Here is a 22213-nt window from a genome sequence, read left to right as displayed (position 1 = left end):
GAATGAACTTCAGTTAACAATTCGCAGTATATGACCAATTTCAAAATGCTTTGTTAGGCAAGGAATATGTTCTGCTTTTCTCCTTTACCTATATTTTATCATGGTTGTCCTTAAAATCTCTGTATATGCTCTTAATACATCCTTTCAGTTCCCTATAATATTACCGAGGCTTTAACAGAGAACAATTGTATAGTTGGAGGACACGTAATAGGCTACTAGAAGAAATATTTACATCTGGCATGATCAAAGCTTTTGGACTATATGAATGTGTATGTGGGAGGTCTAATTTTTATGTGGGCGGATTCACAAAGACTAAAACACTTCAGTACTTAGCCCCTTTCCCTTTATGAAAATTCAATTCCTCAAAATGAAAAAGTATGTAGTACCTGATTCTTATCTTTATTTTTCATTTTTATGAGTAGTATTAACTATTCTGCTTGTAACTACTTGTTTTAAGTCATAGAGAATTTTTTTTTGTATTTCTACCCCTGTAGTGGCTTATTTAGTAAGATGCTTATCTTGCTCGTGATGTTTTTGCATGTTGGAACATACGCATGTTTTCAAATTTTAAAAACTCATATTTTTAACACAGTTTTGATAGTCTGTAGAACTGCTGTGGAAGGAGCTCTGCTGTATTTTCAGTTTATAGCAATAGCTACATCTCCAGGTTTGGTTTTTGCTGGTTTAGTTCCTCTGGCAGTAATCAGCTGTGAGCCCCTGCCATTTGAATTTCTTTTTATTCAGTTACTTTAAATAGTTACATTATGAAAGCCTATTAACACTCAGTCATTTAAATATCTCAGCATTTTGTTTGCAAGGCTCTGATGGGAACATTGGGGATGATAGCTGAGCTGGGCTAACAGCTTGCTGAACGGGGAGGTGTCTCTCTCCCTTTGGCTTCTTTCCTTCCTCCTGCTGTCCTGTGATCTTCCCTTCCCCGGCCCCCAGCTACACCAATCCTGACTGCAGGGTAACCAGCTCAGCTTGCCAGCCAAGCAGAAGAGCCCACACGCCAGAGCTGAGTGCCAAATGCCTATTGTGCTATTCTGAGCCTTAGTTTACCAGGTGATCAGCAGAGTACCTGAGCTGGCTCCCAGGTAAGCATCAGGGGCCTGGGGGGCTGTGGTGAAAGGGGAGCCGCCTGCCCTTTTTGCCCCTGGTGAACTTACGTCTTGCTCAGGGCACTCTCTGAAGTCATAGCATGAGTCACGAACACAGCGTCGTGTGTAATACGTGGCTTCTTGAAAAGCAGCCCTGCCTTTACAGGCAGATGATGATGTGAGGAGCACTTCTTGTAAACAGTGAAGACCATGCATTTCTTTTTAGAAGACACACATCTTTTGTGGGTGTCTTAAAAGATTCTGTGCATGCTTACAGCATCCATGGCGGTTACTTCTGGAGGTGGATGTCATCAAAGCAATAGAACATTTTCCCCCTGTGAAAGTGTTTTTTACCTATTAAATCATGGGTACCATTGTAACTTTGCTTGCTGTTGCTCATTTGGATTACTTCAGCACTCCAAGCTTAGGACAGTTAATATACTTCTTTTGGATATATACTACATCTCTTTGTTGTCCTTACAGCACTGACAGTCCACAAATCTAATCCTGAACTATTCTAGCTTCAAATTTGTGTAAACTGGTATCAAAGTCAGTTAATGTCAGTGTGTTCTGTAAGTAACAGCAGCTGAGGAAGCATTTCAGAATCCATGGAGCCATTCCTGATACTCTGCAGGAGTAGGATGGAATGAGCCGGTAGAAGTGAAAATTGCTCATCTGCCAGACTTTGATATGTTGTTGAGTCTCTTTGAACACCTGAAGTACCAAGATGCTGCTGTGCTAGCTTCTCTAGCACAAAGCCCTTGCAAGGTAGGCAGGGTCTTACCCAGATTTTGGAACCCTGAGTTATCCAAGTGATGTGGCTTTGTTTTTCTCAGGTCTCAGCATCAGAACTGACACACGAGTTTTGTTGATCAGTTAAATGGCATCTGCAGTTCACAGAAAGGTGGTCAGTGTGTTCAGGATCTTCATGCTTTTCCTGGTGCTATACTTCCTTTGCATGTATCTCATGTATTTTTTTATCTTTTTTAGTTTGAAGAAGAAAAGTAACAAAAAAAGACCGACCTGCCATTTCCTTTGTTGCAACTTGTAGGATTCTCTACAAGACTGCTATACTCTGTGACCACAAAACTGCCTTTTCTTTTGTGTCATGCTGGTGAAAAACTACTAGCAAGCAAGTTTAGTCTAAGCAGCACCTCAGCATTACTTGTTTTGCTGCCTCTTGGTAGTTTTCAGCATGGTCACGTAATACCACAATTAGAGGCCCCAGTCTATTTCTTGGTGCATTTCTCAGCAGTTCAGTGTTCTCATTCACAAAGAGAGCATCACTGTATGTATTTGTACTTAAGGAGACTAAATGTTACAAGGACCCCAGAAACTGGCAGTGCTATTTATAATTGGTCCTCCAAAGCAGCAACTAACTCAGCAATGGGAAATACCATGTTTGGTTTTTAGCTCTCAGAATCACCTAATTTGCTAAATAGTCAAATACAAATAAAGTGACATAAGCAAGAGGCCTTAATAAATAAATAAATACTTATTATCGTAGGCATTCAAGAATCATCATAAAACTCAAAAAAGATCATCAGAATTCAAAAGAGCTGAGTTTAAAATACTGCATTTTGTAAGCATTCACAACCAGGATGTTTGTTTCAGGCTCAGAACACCACACTCCATTTTCATCTCTGTTCTTTCAGCTCTGAGGATTGCCAGTATTTCTGAGGTCCCTATGGCACTTGAATGAAACTGTTTCCTACCTAAACCTAAGCAAACCAAAACGAAGAGGACAACCATTGTGTCCATTATTTAGAGTATCAGACTGGTACTAAATGGGGCACAGCAACAGGGAAAGCAAGGGGGTTTTTTTAAAAAAACCAAACAAGCAAACACACACCCCACGCCAAAAAAATCCACATAAAAACCCCCAACAAATTCCTGGAATGGAATGTCAGCAAAAACAACACCTAAAAATCCCAATACCTAAGATAAATGGGATGGAAATATTGCACTACACTACTTCTCAAGCACTCCCTCACAGAAAAAGCTCAGGGATGTCCTGATATAGTGATAATTCTTGCCATGAAGAAAACAGATTTGAACATTTGATTTTCCTGTCTAGCAGAGACAAACTGTGTATGTAACATTATTAGTGTCACGAAGAGATTGACTGCCTGCCTTCCTGTTGCTTGTTCAAGGAGATTTCCATTTACCCTCATCTAACTCCAAGATAAAGAAGGGACCATCTGGTCTTTCTCCTTCATTCCCTTCCTTATTATGGTCCTTTGTCCTCATGGTCTCAAATATTAATTCATCCTACCCAGTGTCCTTGGTACATTGCCTCATCTGTCAAGTGTCACATACTCATCTTTCCATTGGTCTGTTATGCCCTTAGATGTGTCCTGCATTTCCTTATTCCTTGGCACGTGTATTTGCCTAATCCTGGTGTTTTAATGTGAATTTCACTGCTGTGCCAACGTACCCCAGAACACCTGCAGCTGGCCTGAGGCCTCAGGAGGGGTTACAGCACAGGGGCCCGTGCCCTAGCTCTGAACGTGGGTTGTGAGGGACAAGTCTTGGTTGACTGCTGTGCCTCCTACATGTAGATGATTGTTTCCTTTCATGAGAAATGCTTAAATACAGTCACACACAAAAAGTAAGGATTGCCTTCCACACCTGTATGGATTCTTACCAAATAATTCTGACTCTGCTGTGTTATATCCTCCCAAATTGCAGCCTTCAAGAATGGCATGTCCTCATGGCACCACTACTTAGAAGACAGTGAATTCAGTGAACATTTTTCGGTTTGCTGGTGACTGTGGACAAGGTTTAATTTTGCCAAAATCCTTTTTACAGTAACAGGGATTTTAAAGGGGCTTGTCCACTAGCTCTCCTCCTTCAGTCCTCTTCTTGCTCCCCTTTTAAAAAGAAAAAAAAAATTGCGTTGAAGTTACAAGTGGAGAAACTCCTACCTGTGGACACACAGGACTTCTGGCATTTTTATATACTCTGTTATCAAAGGCAGCCCTAGGACCCAAAGAGTTAAATCATCATCTCCCCATATGAGAGCAGTGAGGAAGTTTAGGGAAGAAATATGGTGTGGATGATGACTTTGTGTACAGCTCTGGCATGATGCCAAATCCTGTATAAATATAGCTCTGTGATGGTGTCATAAACAGTGTCTGCCCCTCCCTCCTCAAACATCTTTTCTAAGCCTGTCTTCATGCCTGATCTCTCTTACACGTGTGTGTATATATGTATATCTTGTTATATATAAAGAGATTACACTCCAAATAATTACTTGTTTTATATCCCAGCCCTTTAAAACCATATCATGTGTTCTAGGTTTTGAGTTCCAGTGAAAACGTTACATCAGATCTAAGGCATAGCTGTTGTTTGGCAAAAACAGTCACCATGTAATAGTGACAGGACTGTCTGGAGATGTTTCTAACAGACATATCTGTGTATTTAAACCCAGATTAATAAATGTCACTACATGGGCAGGAGAAAAAAGAATTAAGCATCAGCATTTTCAGTTGCTTCATGTATTATTCTGGAATTGAGAGAAGGCCCAAAGTGGCACAGAAGTAAACATTCATTTCATTTATTCGCGGTGTAATTTATCATTCTACATGTGTTTGTGTAAGTTCGGCATCTGTTTTCAAGAAATCATTTTTGTGCTGATTTTATTTGAAAATGTTTGCGGTCTTGCTCTATATTCTTACACATATTTTATCTCAACAGAGTTTGCATTTAGGATAGTGAATGCTCCAATGGCCTTGGATTTAGCATTTGGCATACTGTGTGAGCTGCTCCAGCGGTGGGGAGAGGTCCGTGCCGGTGTCCCGATCCTGCTGGAGTGGCTGCTGGGAGACAGTGACCTGCAAAGAGATGGGGAAACTCCTGCCCTGGTAATTTTAACAAGCATTTGCTCTATAGCATGTTAGAAGCACTGTGGTTCTGCAGTCTTGCGGCAGGAAGAGAATGAAATGTCTCGTCTGATGAAACCTGATGATTGCCACTGCAGTACTAACTGATTTACAGTCTTTTTAAAAAATTCACATGGATATTATTTAGAATGAAAAGAGTTTCATGTCTGTTTCCTGGTAATACCAGCATAAAATTAAAGAGATCAATAAGCAAACATTGAAATAAATCACAAGGCATTGTTGACTGAAACATTTTGAGGCTGAAATGTAATTATATGCAGTATTATTGCAGATGATGGCTTCCCTTGAATTTAAACTGCTGCTGGGGGTGCCAGGCACATCTGGGCATTCAAAACCAGTGTTCTCCCAATGCTGGCTTTCCCAGAGATGGAATTTAAATATTTGCTAACTTTATTCCATCATCCATGTGACTGGTTCTGTGCAATGAAAACAGCCTTGCTTACATCAGTCACTGATTTCAGAAGGATTATTTCTGTAAAGATGAGCTTTGCCATACTGGTTCTGTAAAACTTACTACTGTATAATACACGGTGTTCTTTTTGTCTTGAAAAGACTGTAAAAATCAAAATAATGCTAGAAGCTAAACTGGAAGGAGCAGGAGCAGCTAGATGTTTGAGAAGTTGTTGACAATTAATATGAGCCATGAAATATATTATGAATCTTCTCTTAAGCCTGTGGTTTAGGTGTGCATTTCTGATGTTTCACTGACTGATACAGTTTTCCTTTTTTCATTTAATCCAGTCAAAAAGCTCCATGATATAGCAAATTACCATACTGCTTACAGAGGTCTTTGTGAAATACAAGACTGTTTCATAGGGGAAGGCAAGCACATGTTAAGGATTAGGGCTACTCTTTACTTCCACTATTTCCCAAGACTTGTGCCATAACTGCCTGATTTTTGAAGGTAAAATTTCTTTGGCAAAGTAGGAACCTTTTTTACTCTGTTTTCCCAAACCTTTAAAATAAGGCATATGAATTTTTACTTTTTTTTTTTTTTTAATTATAAAAAGCTGTTCTATGACAGCCTCTATTGTCATTGTTTCTGTATATATCCTTTTTTTATATCTTTTATGATTTCCTTATTGTTATCAAACCGCAGGTCATTTTCTAATCACTGTTGGTTTTCTTTTTGTTAAGGAAGAAGATGATTCCCTGTTTGATAAAGGGGAAGTGAATTTTTGGGCAGAGAAGCTGACTCACGTTAGACAACTTAGTAAGCACCTTTTACATCTGATATCAGTGACTCGTCTCACCTTACCAGATCACGGGGAACTTACTCGACTATCAAGAATAGCACTGGACCAAGCCCAGCTCATTGAACACCTTCTTAGAGCTCTACCTCTGGCTCCAGAGTTTTCCAGAACTCCAGAATTCACAAGATTGGCTATTCAAAAGGAGAGAATATCAGTCTGTCTTAAAATACTAAATCTGCTGAAGTCTGATGACACTTGCAGAAATGAAAATCTGGAAAAGTAGATTACTAAAAGTTCATCCTCAGGGAGCCGGACACATTACTGGATGGGCAGGGAGACTGAATTCCAGCAATGTTCAAGGAATCAGGGATTGCTGTGAGGAGTCCAGGAAACCTGCAGTACTTCGGTATTCAGGCTAGAACTACATTTTTTATATTGATTGTCCATTGATAATTTTTTTTTTATAGGACGTGCAGTGGGAGACTTTTCCTTTTAAATGCATTTGCTAATTTCATTCAGCTGAGCATTGTTTATTACAGCTACTGTAGGAAGTAAAGCAGCTAAACCTAATATTTTCCATTCATCCAGGTGCAGGCCACCTGTAGTTCTGTTACATTTTATCCCACATTTTTACCTCCTGTATCGTAATACCAAGTTTATTTTTTTGTCTCCTTTCAAGATGTAGGATGTTAATTATTAAACTAATATGCTTTTTTTTATCTTTAAGTATTTCTAATAGAAAAACAAATTGTGACTTCTTCGTTTATGGCAATTTTTAGAGTACATTTTAAATTTTACTGCATTTTCCTCTGGAGGAAGACAAGGATTTTCCCTTTGGTAGTAACCTTGTTTTGAACATGAAAACAGCATTAGTTAGACTTCTGCATGCCTCTTTTCTCCTTTAAATCAAATAACTACTTTCATAAAATGGCTCTAAAATGAAGACTTGCTGTGTTCAAAACGAAGCAGCTGTTCCATTGCAATCGAAACAGTTTCATCTTTACTTCAAACACCTTGCTCTGCAGGCAGGCCCAGAAAGTGAGGTTCTGCTGAGGAGTGAGGCCCCTTGGAAGTGTACCAGAGGTGTTTTGTGCTGGCTTTTGGGAGATGCTCTCACCAGGTGGGGCAGCTCTAGGGACTATTCTGAGTGCTCCAGGGTCTTGCTGTGTCTAAAACACAAAAATGCTTATTGTGCTTTGAATGGGTTTTTTTTCTGCGAACTGGAATTGGGTTTAGATATGAAAATGAGACATCAAAAATAAATACTGATGTGAAAAGGTTGTGTTACCTTCTGTAGCCAAGGGATGCGACTGGATGTGTGGCTGTGGTGTGGCTGGGCCCGCCACAACACGGATGTGCGTCCCTGTACGCGGCTATTTCGGTGTCCTTGGAAGAAGAACATGTCCGATGAATGCCTAGTTGCTTTCAGCCTCTTCACCTGATGGTGTCTGCGCGCAGTTTAGCCCTAAATCTCGGTGATGCCCAGGTCATGCCTGAGCGCCTGGGCCCGCGGCCGGGCCCGCCGCAGCAGCTCGGCGTAGTGCGCCGCACGGCCGCCAGGTGGCGCCACAGCACCGCCGCGCACGGCCGGGCCCGCGCTCCCGCCAGGCCGGGATGGCATCGCCATGGACGCGCTCGGGCTCCCGGGGTGCCGGCATCGGGATCGCCATGGACGCGCTCGGGCTCCCGCGGTGCCGGCATCGGGATCGCCATGGACGCGCTCGGGCTCCCGCGGTGCCGGCATCGGGATCGCCATGGACGCGCTCGGGCTCCCGGGGTGCCGCGCTCGGGCTCAGCCTGGGCAGGGTAAGGCTTGGGCTGGCGCCGCTCGCAGTGCTGGGTGCTGCGGTGCCCCATAGCCGATCGCTGCTCTCGTGAGTTTAAATAGACTCTGCTGTAAATAGAGCTAAGCTGCCGAGTTGGGTCTGGTGGACATCTGAACACTGTACAAAGCCACCACTTAAAAAAACCCAACAAACCGAATTTAGGAATAAAAGTTTAGTATTTGCTCTAAGTTTCCAGGATTCAGGGTTACTTATATAAGAAGTAATTTATGGTGAAACTTGAGACTTCAATAGGCAAAAGAGAAATGTTGGAATCTGAAATGATGTTTCACAGAATGCCCGCCATCGAACTTAACGAGCCATGCTGCGAGTTAGGCTAAAAATTAATTTGTTTGCATCTGGTTTGAACTCCTGGGGAAAGAATAGCCCAGAATGTCTGGAAGCCACTCTTAAAAAATAGTCAAGACCTGTACAATTAATTAACAGCTGCTGATTTTGCCACATCTTTCCATCATTTTGAACTAGTATGGCAAGAACTTCTGTAGTAGGAGACAAAAAACACTGTAAAGTGCTGAGACCTTGCTCATGTCAGTGGGTAGCATAAGGCTATCTTAGTAACATTGGCCTTTTTATTGGGTAGAATTTAAAATGCATGTGCATATATATTTGATACTGGCAAATTGATAAATGCAGACAGGTGACAGCATAGTAACAGACCCATAGTGACTGTAAAACTTGGTAAAGCCTTGAGGCCTTGTTAATCAGTTACCAAACAGCTTGAAAACTCAGTCTTCCTTATTGTGGTTTTAAGATGCAACTGGAACCTCTGTCATCCCGCTTGAGTTTATAATAAGAGAGCAAATAAGAATTGTATCAGTACACATATATTTCACCACACGGTGCTGATGATGGGTTACTGTGTAACTACTCAATGAAGAACCTTTAAACCCTGAGCAGCGATTGCAGGAGAGAGTTAGCAAAACCTGATGCCAGAGCAGTTATCGGCCCTGTGTTTGATCAAAGTCAGTTTATCAAAGTATTCCTCCCAATGGCGTTGACATATTGATCCGTGCATGATTGTCACAGTAAACTGTTTCCTCGGTTGGCTGGCGGGCAGGATCAGCTCCGAGGTGATGTTTCCATCGCAGAGTTGTGTGGGAGGAGGAAGAGTTTGAACTCGGGTCAGTGCGGAGGCGACTCCGACCGGCCCCAGAGAAGGTTATGGGAAGCGATGCACGCAATGGCTGCAGCCCCGCGCTCCGGCGGCTCCCCGTGTGCGGGGCAGCGCCCGTCGCCGGGACGGGAGCTGTCGCCCCCCGTCAGGGCGGGAGGAGGGGAAAGAGCAGGAACGTGGGATGTGTCCCGGCACCGCTGGGCGGAGGAGCGGGCTGCCGGCGGGCCCGGCGGCCGCTAGGGGGCGCCACATCCCCGCCAGCCGCGCGGGCAGCGGGAGGGGCCGGAATGGGGAGCGGGGCCGGGAGCGGCGCCAGGAGCCTGCCCGGCCGAGTCCAGCAGCGCTCGCCGAGCGGGGGACGGGCCCCAGGGAACTGCCGGCACACGGGAGGGAGCGAGGTTTGGGCTTTCAGCCGCCCAGCTCCTCGTCTTTCCTGGATTTCGATCCCCGTTTCCGGGCTCGTCCGGCCGTGGGTGACGGCTCAGGGCAGTGGCGGGGTCCCGCCTGCGGCGTGGGGGGGCGCAGAGCAAGCAAAGGGGCGCGTGAGCCGCTGGGCAGCGGGGGCTGTGGCGATACCCCCGTCCCCCACCCGAGCTTTCTTTCCTTTACAAATGTGTTTTCACAGCGCCGCGCTCCTGCTGACGTGGTCGGGTTTGCTCCCTTGGATTTCGCGGGCCTGCCATCCCGGCTCGGAGGCTAAAGAGGATCAAACGCCTCTGCTGGCTTTAGCAGCCATAAAACTTTACACTTCTATCCGACTCTGTTCTCCTTCCCATTTGTCCCGGGGCCGAGCAAACGCGGGAGGGGACGGGGGTGCAGAAAAGCCGCCGCCGCCGTTCCCACGTCGTGTTTGCGCGGCCTTATCGGCGCGGGGGGGGAGGGGTGGGGGTGTTTTGCACGGGAGCTCCCGGCCCGCCTTGGCCAGCGGCGAGCTCCGTGCCGGGAGGGAGCCCTGCCGCAGGGACCAGCCGCTGCCTTCGCCCGCGGTCCGGCGGTGGGGGCACCCTGCAGGGGGCACCTGGGGCGGCGGCCGGCGGACTCGACGGGTCACAGGACCTCGGCGGGGATGAAGATGGAAGGGGCCGAGCGTAGGAGGGAGACGTGGGAGGGGTGAGGGGCGCGGAAGGGAGACGCAGACAGGGTTAGGTGGGGGTCGTTTAGCAGCCAGGCCGGTGCGAGGTTAACGCCACCTCACCTCCACACCTGCTCGCCAACCTCTCCCAAACTCCAGAAAGAAAAAAAGTAAGCACCAAACCGAGGTCCCCGAAAAGAAGGGAGAAGTGGCGGGGCGCGCAGCCTGTGTCTGGCCCGTCCTGCCAGCCGCACCGGGGCAGCGCAGTCCCGACCTTTGTTTCAAGCAATTACGTGGCAAAAGTTTATTTTCGGCGGGGCGGGGGAGAAGAAGTGTCCCCGGCGCTGCCGTGCCTCTCCCGCGGCCGCGCGCATCCTCTGCTCGGCGGCAGCCGCCGCCCGCCCGGAGACGCGGCCGCCGTGCGCGGGCAGCTCCCGACCCGCTGGCGGGGCCGTGGCAAGGCGGGGGCGTTGGGTCTTTGGTGCGCAGATAGGCGCTCCACAGGGCCGAGCCCGTAGGGCGCCGTGAGCGCTGCCTCGGCTGGCTCCCCGCTCCCCCGCCTCGTCCCGCCCGCCCTGCGGGCGCACCCCGCTCCGGGATACCAGGGGCTCACTGCAGCAACAGGCACTGCTCACCAACCTGCCCCGCCACCGCTGCCAGCGCCCTCTGTAAGCCCAGGGGCGGCCCGGTCGGCGGGCAGGAGTGGGGCGGGCCCGGCGGGCGGCGCGGGGCGGGCGGAGAGGGGCACCGCCCCCGCGACCGATCGGCGGCCGCGTTTATATGGGAGCGGCGCGGGGAGCTGCCGAGTTCCCGCAGTTCGTCCGCTGCTGTGCAGCCGCCGCCGTCGCCGCCTCGGCCCGGCACCCGCCGTCCCGCCCAGAAGGAGTCGGGACCGTTTCGGATCTCAAGCAGACGGCCCTCTCCTATCTAGTCGTGGCTTTTCCAAACCCTCCGAGGAGAGCGGGATCTTTCGGTCCTTCCTGTATATCCGACCATTACAGGATCTAGAAATGTCGACGACACTTTTATCTGCCTTCTACGACATTGACTTCTTGTGCAAGGTAGGGAAGAGCGCGTTTGCCCGGGCGGGACGCGGTCTGCCGCTGCCGCCGTGTCCAGAGCGACGCTCCGGGCTGCCGGGGCAGCGCGGCGGGGCGGGAGGCCCGTGCCGGGCCGGGCTCTGCGGGCGGGTCGCGGTCTGACAGCCGGCCGGGGACAGCGGCTGACGCAAGGCTGCGAGCCCCAGAATGCCGCCCTGTGGTCTCCCGCGGCCGCGTTCGGGGGGGCTGGTCCTTCAGCCGCGGGGGAGCCGGGCCGCCTTGCAGTCCCTGCCCGCGTGTTGCGCTGCCAGGAGGAACTTTTTTCAAAAGTTGCAGATGCAGCAGAGCCGGCGCCGGGGCTTCTCCCCCGCTCTGCCCTGCTCCGCCAGCGCTGGCGGCAGACCCTTTGCGGGGCGGTTGGGAGGCGGGACCCCACCCCGACTCCCGCGGCGCGCCCGGCGGTGCTGCGTGGGGAGCCGTGGCCGTGGGCAGGCGGTCATCCGCAACACTCTTTCTCTCTCGCTGTCTCCCCCACCCCTTCCCTCTCCCCGCCCCGGCAGACGGAGAAGTCCCTGACCAACCTCAGCAGCATGCTGGACAAGAAAGCCGTGGGGACCCCGGTGACCCCTCCCAGCTCCAGCTTCGCGCCGGGCTTCCTGCGGCGGCACTCGACCAGCAACCTGACGGCGCTGGCCGGCGGCTCCAAGTTCCCCAGCCCTACCGGCTCCAGCTCTTCTTCCACATCCTCCTCTTCATCGTCATCCTCCTCCTCCTCCTCGTTCGGCAATCTGAAGGAGACGGGCTCCGGCGGAGGCGGCGGCAGCAGCAGCCCCACGGCCTTGCTTAACAAGGAGAACAAGTTCCGGGACCGCTCCTTCAGCGAGAACGGCGAGCGTAGCCAGCACCTCATGCAGCAGCTTCAGCAGCAGCAGCAGGCGGCCGGCAAGGGGAGCGGCTCCGGCGGCGGCGGCGGGGCCCCCATCAACTCGACGCGCTACAAGACGGAGCTGTGCCGCCCCTTCGAGGAGAGCGGTGCCTGCAAGTACGGCGAGAAGTGCCAGTTCGCCCACGGCTTCCACGAGCTGCGCAGCCTCACCCGCCACCCCAAGTACAAGACCGAGCTCTGCCGCACCTTCCACACCATCGGCTTCTGCCCCTACGGCCCGCGCTGCCACTTCATCCACAACGCCGACGAGCGCCGCCCGGCGCCCGGCGGGGGCACAGCCCGCCCGCCGCCGCGGCCGGGCCGCACCACCACCCGCACCACGCGCCCCCGCACCCCGCCGGCAGCACCGGCGACCTCCGCGCCTTCGCCCCCCGCGACCACCCGCTGGGCGGCGGCGGCTTCGGGCACCCGCGCGGCGGCGGCGGCGAGCGGCCCAAGCTGCACCACAGCCTGAGCTTCTCCGGCTTCTCCGCCCACCACCACCACCATCACCCCCGCACCCCACGGCACCGCCCCGCCGCCGCCGCCCGGTGGCCGCCTGGACGCCGCCCTGCTGGAGAGCCCCGGCGGTTCGCGCACGCCGCCGCCGCCCGCCTCCGCCTCCTACTGCGAGGAGCTGCTCTCGCCGCCCTGCGCCAACAACGCTTTCGCCTTCTCGGGGCAGGAGCTGGGCAGCCTCATCGCCCCCTCGCCCTGCACACCCAGAACTTCGCTGCTGCCGCCGCCGCGGCCGCCGCCGCCGCCGCCTATTACCGCTGCCAGCAGCAGCCGCCGCCGCCGCCCGGCGGGGCCTGCCCGCCGCCCCCGCCTCGCCGCCCTTCAGCTTCCAGCCCCTCCGCCGCCTCTCCGAGTCGCCCGTCTTCGACGCGCCGCCCAGCCCGCCGGACTCGCTCTCCGACCGGGAGAGTTACCTGAGCGGCTCCCTCAGCTCCGGCTCGCTCAGCGGCTCCGAGTCGCCCAGCCTGGACTCGGGCCGCCGCCTGCCCATCTTCAGCCGTCTCTCCATCTCCGACGACTGAGGGAGGACGGGGCAGCGGCCGGGGGGCCCCGCGGCGGCCCTGCAAGTAAGTTACCGAGCGAAGAAAGCGAAACCTCTCCTTCCTCTCTATTTTTGGGTTGTTGTTTTTTTTTTTTAATATATCTATCTATCTATACACCGAGAGCTGAACAAAACGAGAAACAAAGCATTTTGCAAAAGGGCAAATGACACGAACTGAACAAACCTATTTTTATAGAGAGACCTTGGAAGAAGGGGATTTTTGTTTCGGAGGTTTTTTGTTGTTGTCGTTCTTTGGAGACAAGTTATGATACGCACCAGCAGCAGCCATTCCATCTGTGTTCGAAAAAAAAACAAACCAGCATTAGAAAAGACAGCACCAGAAAGCAACAAACAATCCGGGGAGCGCCGGTCTGCCAGCCCAGCTCCTCCAATCCTGCAGACACACAGAAAAAAAAGTTACAAACTAGTTCGTCTTTCAATCCAGTTCAAATAAAAACACAGAACATACTAAACCTATAAGCTTTTTTTTTTTTTTTTAGGAAAAAAGAAAAAAGAAAAATCCAACATCCTGCCAAGAATATGCCTTGATAACAACCTTCTTTTTTTATATATATCTATATATTATTATTATAACAAATGCTAAAACCTTCATTCCAAAGTTTAATATTGGTTCCATTGCCACCACTTAGTGGATGTTTGGCTTAGAACAATTTTTTGTTGTTGCTTTATTTGGAAGCACTCAACTGAGTTTAGTTCGTAATTGTTGGAGAATAACTGCTGATTTTTTTAAAATTTTTTTTAGCTGTTTTGAGTTGATTGCATGAATGAGTCACTGCACACAACTCAATATGAAACTATTTAACTTATTTATTATCTTGTGAAAAGTATACATTGGTAATTTGTTCATACTGTATTTATCGGGTATGATGAAAAGCAATAGATATATATTCTTTTATTATGTTTAAATTATGATTTTCATTATTAATCGGCAAAATGTGGAGTGTGTTCTTTTCACAGTAATATATGCCTTTTTGTAACTTCACTTGGTTATTTTATTGTAAATGAGTAAAATTCTTAATTTAAGAGATTGTATGTAATATTTATTTCATTAATTTCTTTCTTTGTTTACGTAAATCTGAAAGATTGCATGGTTTCTTTATAGAAATCGGTCTCGATGCTGTGGAAGTAGTTTGCAGAATTTCTATGGGTTTTTTTAGAATGTAAATGGTTGTAGCCCGTCCGAGTTGAAAAATGAGAGAAAAAAAAAAAAAGAAAAAAAGAGAAGACTGACTTAGCAATCAGACTTCAAAGTGGCAAATCTAATTCAGACTTGTTTAAAATAACCAAAAAGTATTTTTGTTGCCTAACTCCACGAATCACACTGTGATATAGCTCAAAATATGTAGCAATAATTGGGGGTCCCAGTATTATGTCTCACAGTGCCTTCTTTAGGGTCCATGCTTGCCTTAAATATCTCTCAACCAAATAAGTATTTTTCTTAATGCTTGAGATAATTTGAATGTAGGGATGGGTTTTAAGTACAGCAAAATTTCACCACTCTATTTTATAAGAACAGAGGCCATCTTTGGATCTGAAACTTTCTATAATACAGGAACATATCTTGTTTATTGAATTCCAAAACCTGTAATTTTTTTTTTCCTAATGTAGAAAGTTGGGAGTTTTCCAAAACTTTCCTGGACGGTGGATGAATGAGCAGTAGCTTAGTTTTGTTTGTACATAGGTACAGATTGAGCACTATGTACTCTTTTGGACTACTTTAACAGAAGTATGTTTTGAATGTAACTAAAGGATAAGTCAACTTGAGTTGTAATATATTTTTCGGGAGTCAGTTCACTACAAATTATGTGAGACTGTAAACTTTGTACTGTAAATGTTTTGTAGTTCTCCCAATAAAATTTTTTGGAAAAAAAAAAAAAAAAAAAAAAAAAACCCCAGTAACCCTTCCAAGTGCTGAAGCCCTGGCTGCCAGGCCAAGAGTATTTCTTGTTAAACACCACCACCCCCCCAATCACAGATATGTCTAGCTACAGATTAACCAGTTTGCACTGCCACTCCAGACCGCTCCTGCAGCCGTCGCTGGTCGGTGGCCAAAGTTAATAAACGCTTCCAGAAGGTTCGGGAATGTCAGGGGTGTACTGTATCCTGCTTCTTTTTCTTTTTCTTTTTCTTTTTCTTTTTCTTTTTCTTTTTCTTTTTCTCTTTTTTTCTTTTTCTTTTTCTTTTTTCTTTTTTTTTTTTTTTTTTTTTTTTTTTTTTTTTTTTTTTTTTTTTTTTTTTTTTTTTTTTTTTTTTTTTTTTTTTTTTTTTTTTTTTTTTTTTTTTTTTTTTTTCTTTTTTTTTTTTTTTTTCTTTTTTTTTTTTTTTTTTCTTTTCTTTTTTTAAGAGGCTGGATAATCAAACCTCTTCTGCTTCGCTTCTACTGTAACAGCTGGAGTGGAAAAAATCTAGTACTGGCATTTATCAATCACATAGCTTATGGGGCAATGTGAATGTGCCATTAGCCTTCCTGGCTTGTTTGGGGTAAGGAGGAAATGGCAGTTTGGGTAATAAAAAGGCATAATTAAGGTTTACCCTTTGTCCCAAAAGCTTTGTTCCTCTTCACTCACAGGAATGCGGACTTCTGCCTCAATGCCCCCATCACCCAGCTGAGGGCATATCTGTGTTAATCGGGCTAGCATTAAATGTGCTAATCAGTTTTCAGGGCTTGAGTTTTAAACAAATTACCTTTTCGAGGGTGTATTTATATAACTAAATACTTGGCAGCCTGGGGACTGTGTGAGTATTAATACTGGAAGAATTTTAGCTAATATCTCCACAGTTTGGCACCCTGTTCCAATCAGTCCCCTAAACTTTTAAGTCACAATTTCTACCAACTTATTTCTGTTCTTTTGTCATACTACTAATAAATGTTGTTAACATTATGGCATCTCTGTGCTGCCTGGGCCGCCACAGCACTTTCTATAAATAGAAGGTAGAATGTAATACCGGTGCCATATGTTTGTGTAACAAACCTTGGGCTGACACTTAGTTTAAAATTAAAACAAACGTAAGCAATGTATGACAACACAGCCCAGCTACAGCAATCACCTATTTTTAATGGATTCAGTCTGACATTTTGGCTCAGAATTGCTCCCTTTGATTTCCAGACTCATTTTTGATGAAACTTCTTTTTGTCACTGTCTGTACAGTGGCACCTGAGCTCTGATGGGTCCTTTCCCAGGCATCCCTGGTACAGATGCTTTGGCTGCAAGGAGCAGGCCCATGCCACTGTTCAGGAGGAACAGAGAGTAGCTGTTGGTTTGACCAGTGTCTAAGCTGATGTCTTAACTCACTTTTGGGATTTTGAAATTAATTTTCACACTAAAACTGCATTAATTAGGAGTGCATGCCTCATTTAATTTCAGATTTTCTTTCTTCTCTAGGTACAGTTTTTGCTTTTCTCCCTCTCCTACCCATTCCCCTGAGCCTGCCTTTTTTTTGCCACAGTAGATAAGGACCTTATTTATTTCTGTATTTCCCTTATCTGAGACAGCTGTACTCACATCAGTGCGGTACTTCCGTCTTCCCTGTGGTTTTCTGTTGGTTGAATGGGATCTTGGTGAGGGTGCTGGGCTTGGCTTTGATGTCTCCTGGCTGGTAGAGGAGCTCTGGAAGCTTTACAACAGCTGCCCCACATGAATCACAATGGTGCTGGTGTCAGTGCGAGTGTTCTGTGCGTTAAAAAGTGCTGCCAGGACAGGATGGGTGATGGCCCAGCGGTGTCTCCCAGCTGGCTGCTGGTGTGCCAGTGTGTGGGGACAGCTGGGCCTGAGCTGCTCTCTGCCCAAGCGACACTCTGAGGCCTGTGTGCTGCACCCTGTTCTGTTTGTATCTCCAAAGTGTGCTGCAACCTGGCCTGTTGCAGCATTCATGTTCCGCTGTTCAGAAATCCGGGAGTCCTTGAACTGGGAAGATAAAATGTCTGTTTCTTGTGCTGCACAATCAAGTGTTAACCTTTAAACTGGTGACTTAACGTTGTTGACTTAAGCAAATGTTCTCTTGCTTTCATTTCAAAATTCAGCAAAGCATGTAAAGCTGGTCAGGCCATTCAGAACCTTCTGCTACATTGCAATAAATCGATAAATACTGTGTAAAAAATAAACTGGTTTTTTTCAGGAGCTTGTGTTAAGAAGGAATTCTAAGGTTTCTGCTTTTGCCATCAGAGTTGTGATACATCTCTTAATAGCTGGGGCACTTAAAAAGACTTTAAAGATCTGGAAAATGGGGATTTTACTAATTATTGGTTAGGACTGAGGCTTGCATGCTTGTTTCAGTTTACAGTCTGAAAGAAATTGTATCAAAGACTTAAATTGGTAGGAATGGATGTAATGGTATAGGTCTCAAAATAGGAATTGATTTAACATGGGTTGGTATGATCATTAGGGGATTTTCAAATGTATCGGATCAGTAGTTTTGATTTTTACTCCCTAATCCTCTCAGCTTCTTGGGGCCTTTTCATTTGTTTGGCTTTTCTCAGCTTGCCTGTGTCAGGTATAGTGGTGTGCTGTGACTCCTGTTCAGTGGAGGGATTGCATACCACCAAACACACTCGCAGCAGAGTGCCATGGAGCCGAGCTGATTTCACCGTACGCCCAGGTTTACCTTCATTTCAGGTGTGGAGCCTGGAGATGCAGCATGGTCCGTGTCACCCGTGGGCAAGGGCAGGTGGCCACAGGAGGAGCTGGTGACCATGGGTGGAGCTGGTAGGCTGCTGGTTCCTCTCTGCTGTACTACTGAATTCAGAACACAGCAAACCAGGGGTTAAATACACAGGTGGGGGATGAGCCCTTTTCCAGAACATCATTTCAATGTCCAGTGCAACTCTACATTACTTTGAAAAAGAAGTTATTGCCCTTCTTTCATTGACTGCCCCATCCCATCCCATCCCATCCCATCCCATCCCATCCCATCCATCAGTAGGTGTACAGCTGATTTTTTCAAAGAAAGGGTGCATTTGACAGCCTCATTTTTAAATAAGGCCTGAGATTGTAGTTATGTTTATGACCAAAATGTGCTTTTGCACATATTTTGCTACTATAGCATTAACGCTAAGGGACTTCCACTCTGTATTTTTAATAGTGTGGTCTGTCTCTTCTTGCTGACCTTGAGTGTGAGTATTATTTCTAGGAGCTTCAGGCAGTGGTGCTCTATCGTTAAGAAGATAGGACATTTCATGTTTTGCCTGCTGACCCTACAGACCTTGGCAGCACATTAAGTCTGGAAACTGAAACTTAATTTTCTGACCTTTCAGCTTAAATTCAGATCCTCAGAGTTTTAAGGTGAAGATACTGGGCTTATCACTTTATTCCATCTGAAATACAGTTACCTTTTCCTTTTTGCTGGCTGTGCAGCTGGTAGGTGCCAGTCCAGAGTGGGGCAGGAATATCCTGAATGACCACAGCCGGGGACCTGTGAGTGCTCATCTGCTGCAGCACTAAGTGGAGGGTTGGGATGAAAGTTGCTTACTCAAGGTGAGGTAGCAGCTTCTCCACTCTGTTCCTGGCCCTTTCTGACCCATTCCCTGAGCCAGCTCAGGCTGCTGATCTGGGAGAGCATCCTGGCACCCTGCTGGCACCACATGGCCCAGGGTGGGTGCTCTGTCCACTGCCACCTAAGGTCCTTTGCCCCCAGCCAGCTCTGGTGCTTGCCACATTTGCCTGGGTATTGATGCATTTTATTAACCAGACAGAAAAAAAATTGGTGTTTTCTCCTGGAGTAGAGTTGAAGTGGGTCAGTCAGGAGTCTGATGATTTTCAGAGCTCTGCAAGGGAGGAGGAGGAGGAGGAGGCGTGGGAGGAGGAAGAGCCCCCCATCCTGGAAAGAGGCAGGAGTGACAGGATGGAGGACAAGGCGTCTCCCCACCAATCTGCTAGGTTGACTTATCCCTCCTATGTAGGTTTTTTTCTGTTTGAAGAAATATTGTTTCCTCACATTTCTTTGGGAAATTCTTGGTGTGCCCATGCTAGAACTGCTTTTTTATATTGGTGATTATAAATCAGTCACGTGAACTTTGAGAATTTCTTGTGCCATTTGAACACACACCAACATTTAAGGGAAGGCTCATTTCAACACAGAGTTTAATTAATGTGACTGTATTCCTGAATAGTTACGTTTACTGGAAGTCAAGTAATGATTGTGTGGCAAAGCACAGCATCCTCTGAGAAGTTCTGAATGTTAAAGGAAATGTTTGTTATCAGCTGGCATAGATTTAGCAGGTTGTGTAAGTTTTGCAGCAGATGTACTAAAGAACATCGGTTTATAGGTCTAAGTCCTCTATTAAAATTAATTTAATATTGGAGAGGAGGGTGGAGGAATGAGATTCCTCCCTTAAGGTCTAGAGAACCTTGTCTCTAAAAGAATTTTTTGTTTCAAAGCTTAGTCAAACAGATATGAGTTGTTTCATCTCTCCTTTCAAAGGGCTATAATGGATGTGTTAATGGAGGCATTTTTGGGGAGAACCCTGCAAAATTTGCATTCCTGAGGAAACCAGGGAAAATTACCCTGACAAGTCTCCTATTTGTTGCTGAAGAGGGATAGATGACATGTGCTGAGTAATTTCTATTCTGTACACCATCTGAGAAGGAAATACAGGGTAATTCAAACCCCCTTTTTTCTATCATGGTTAATAACATAAACAGGGAGCTGGGTATGCTGAAATCTAAATACTACGGTCCTATATCAATGGATCATTACCTTATCTTTTCTGAATGACGTTCACTTGAATACCTGGAATCGTAATAGCTACTCAAGATAAGAGATGGAAGGAAATTCAATAACAGTAAGAGGCCTGGTAACTTATGAGATCTTGATTAGCCTTCAACTGCACCTAAATGTTGGGAAAGGATTCCCTGTACTGTATGCAGAGGGAGCTGAGTAGCATTGTGAAAACCATTGCCTTATTGCAGAGGAGCACAAACAACTGGCTTTTGTCATTATTAAGGCTTTCTTATGTTCACATATGTATGTGAACCTTCTGAGTCTTCGTGGATGAACATTTTTCACCTTAATTTTTCATTGCATTACAATTCCGGTTTTGCTGGTGGGGATGGCACATGGCTCTGGCCCCTGCAGTGATCTCAGAGCTCTGTCTGGGGCATACAGGTACAGTTCTGAATCTCCTAAATACCATCAAATCTGAAATTTGGCTTCCTCTTCTTGGTAGAGGCTGTACTCCAGCTGATGCCATAGGGTGGGGGTTTACTCTTCCCATGGCTGAGGGAGCGTGGGGAAGGAAGAAGAGGACTCTTGTCCTTCCAGCTGCCTGCCCTGGGAGTGTCCGTGAGCTGGTCTGATGCCTTGCTGCTGCCCAGCAGTGTGGTGGGAAGGGTGGGCATCTGCCAAAGGGAATGCCCAGATATCTCCTTCTTGGGCAGCAGAGCCCTGGGTCAGTTTGTACCTGTCCTACACCTGCACCTGGATGAGGGCAAATTGTGCCTTGTGTTGGATGCCACTTGGCTCTGTTGCAGAAGTGGAACAGCAGCACGGACAGGGAGAGTTCCAGCCAGAGTGCTGGTGCTGCTGCTGCTGTGTTAAGAGGGCTGAACAGCACAATATAAATCTGAAGAGATGAATTCAGAGTTAACAAATACTTTTTCTAAAGGTCAGATTAGATGAGGAATGCAGTGATTTGCCAATCCAAATGAGCACTAACTCTATTTTAGACAGGAATTTGTTTTCTGCTAGATTAGAGCTCTGATCTGGACTCATCCCATCACCTTATGGCTGTGGAACAAAAGCAGGGTCGAGGGCAGGAGTATGTGAGTTACGTGAGGCTCAGAACTCTGCTTTCACCATCAGGGCAACTTTATATTGACTTGAAATGCCTGTGAAACCACAGCCTAAGTTATGTTCTGTGGGGTTGTTTCTTCACATGCACTTGAAATCCCAGGATTTATCAAATGATATCCACAGAACAGGGGGAGACAGAGCCTTGTGTAGTGAACTGTGTTGAGCTTTCTAGAGCTGAACCTCAACATTTTGCTTCAGTTTTGCTGTTCAGCGTTTGGGCCTGCGCAGATAGGGAGACTGGGGAAATGATGTCGAGGAAGGAGAAGCTCCGAAGCTTGGAAAAGCTGTCTGCGTGGGAAGTGGTACACAGCTTTGGTCAATGTGAACACCGAGTCATGACCTCTCTGTTTACTCAAAATATCTCTTATGGTAACCTGTATCTTAAAATGAAATTCAAGATGGAATTTAGAATTCATAGTACAAAAGTTGTTCGTAAGAGTTTGCAAGAGTGTTGCAAAGCAAGTAATAAACATCTCTTTTTAGGGGGTCTATCCCCATCTGCAAATACAAGGCAAGCTAAAATGTCAGGCTGTTATTTAAGGTTGTCTCATTTGCAGTAGATGTTTTATGATGACTGTGAACAAAGCACAGTGAATATTTCCAGTTACACAACTCTTTGACTTTCACAAATGAGCCATCACAAAAAGTAGAAGGGACGGCTCGCCTGAAATCTCCAGCTCTATAGAAGAAGGTGACAGCAGCTCATTTAAAAGTTTCTCTCTAATTTCCTATCCCATAGTAGATATGAACACACAGTCAGGGACAACTGTGGATTGGGTTCTTATGACTGAAACAATTATGTCCCAAAAGTTCAGGATCTGGGGAGTTAGTAGGACTTGGTGGAAGAAATCCTTATTCTTAAAGCAATTACAGAAATGCAGCCTGACTGGTGAGTACAACCTATTGTTGCAAGAATAATGGTGAGGGATTTGGAAAGAGATTTTTTCAAACCACTGGTAAATACCAGCTCTCAAAGAGGCAACTGGAATACCATAGACAATGGTATATATAATGACTGTACAATGGTATATAGGTGTATTAGGAGATACTAAAATTCTGATCTGGGGAGCAGTCCCTTGTAGTTTAATACAGAATAGATGCTGTTATGTTGGTAGGAACAAATAAAATGTGGTAATTAAGAAATGGTTTTG

General features: G+C 46.8%; 3 protein-coding genes across 3 annotated transcripts in view; all 3 read left to right on the top strand.

The window, feature by feature from the left end:
* THADA (THADA armadillo repeat containing) overlaps positions 1-7475 on the top strand; it is a 154675-nt gene extending 147200 nt beyond the window's left edge. The window contains exons 37-38 of the mRNA XM_010393672.4: positions 4800-4966; positions 6143-7475. Coding sequence (XP_010391974.3) covers positions 4800-4966; positions 6143-6481 — 506 coding nt within the window. The 3' untranslated portion in view covers positions 6482-7475. The remainder of the gene's footprint in view (positions 1-4799; positions 4967-6142) is intronic.
* A 97-nt stretch (positions 7476-7572) lies between these two features.
* Positions 7573-10226, top strand: LOC120411596. The gene is made up of 2 exons (XM_039567971.1): positions 7573-8004; positions 9782-10226. The coding sequence occupies exons 1-2, from the start codon at positions 7610-7612 to the stop codon at positions 10224-10226; spliced, it is 840 nt and encodes a 279-aa protein (XP_039423905.1). The 5' UTR covers positions 7573-7609.
* Positions 10227-11011: 785 nt separating this feature from the next.
* ZFP36L2 (ZFP36 ring finger protein like 2) lies at positions 11012-14485 on the top strand. The gene is given in 6 exon segments (XM_039568110.1): positions 11012-11289; positions 11829-12489; positions 12492-12705; positions 12707-12894; positions 12897-13019; positions 13022-14485. Coding segments are annotated over 6 exon segments (1449 nt in total). The 5' UTR covers positions 11012-11238; the 3' UTR covers positions 13234-14485.
* Positions 14486-22213: the final 7728 nt, after the last annotated feature.

This window comes from Corvus cornix, chromosome 3, assembly GCF_000738735.6.
Source record: "Corvus cornix cornix isolate S_Up_H32 chromosome 3, ASM73873v5, whole genome shotgun sequence".
Classification (NCBI taxonomy): Eukaryota; Metazoa; Chordata; class Aves; order Passeriformes; family Corvidae; genus Corvus; species Corvus cornix.
This window is presented reverse-complemented; position numbering and strand designations above follow the sequence as displayed.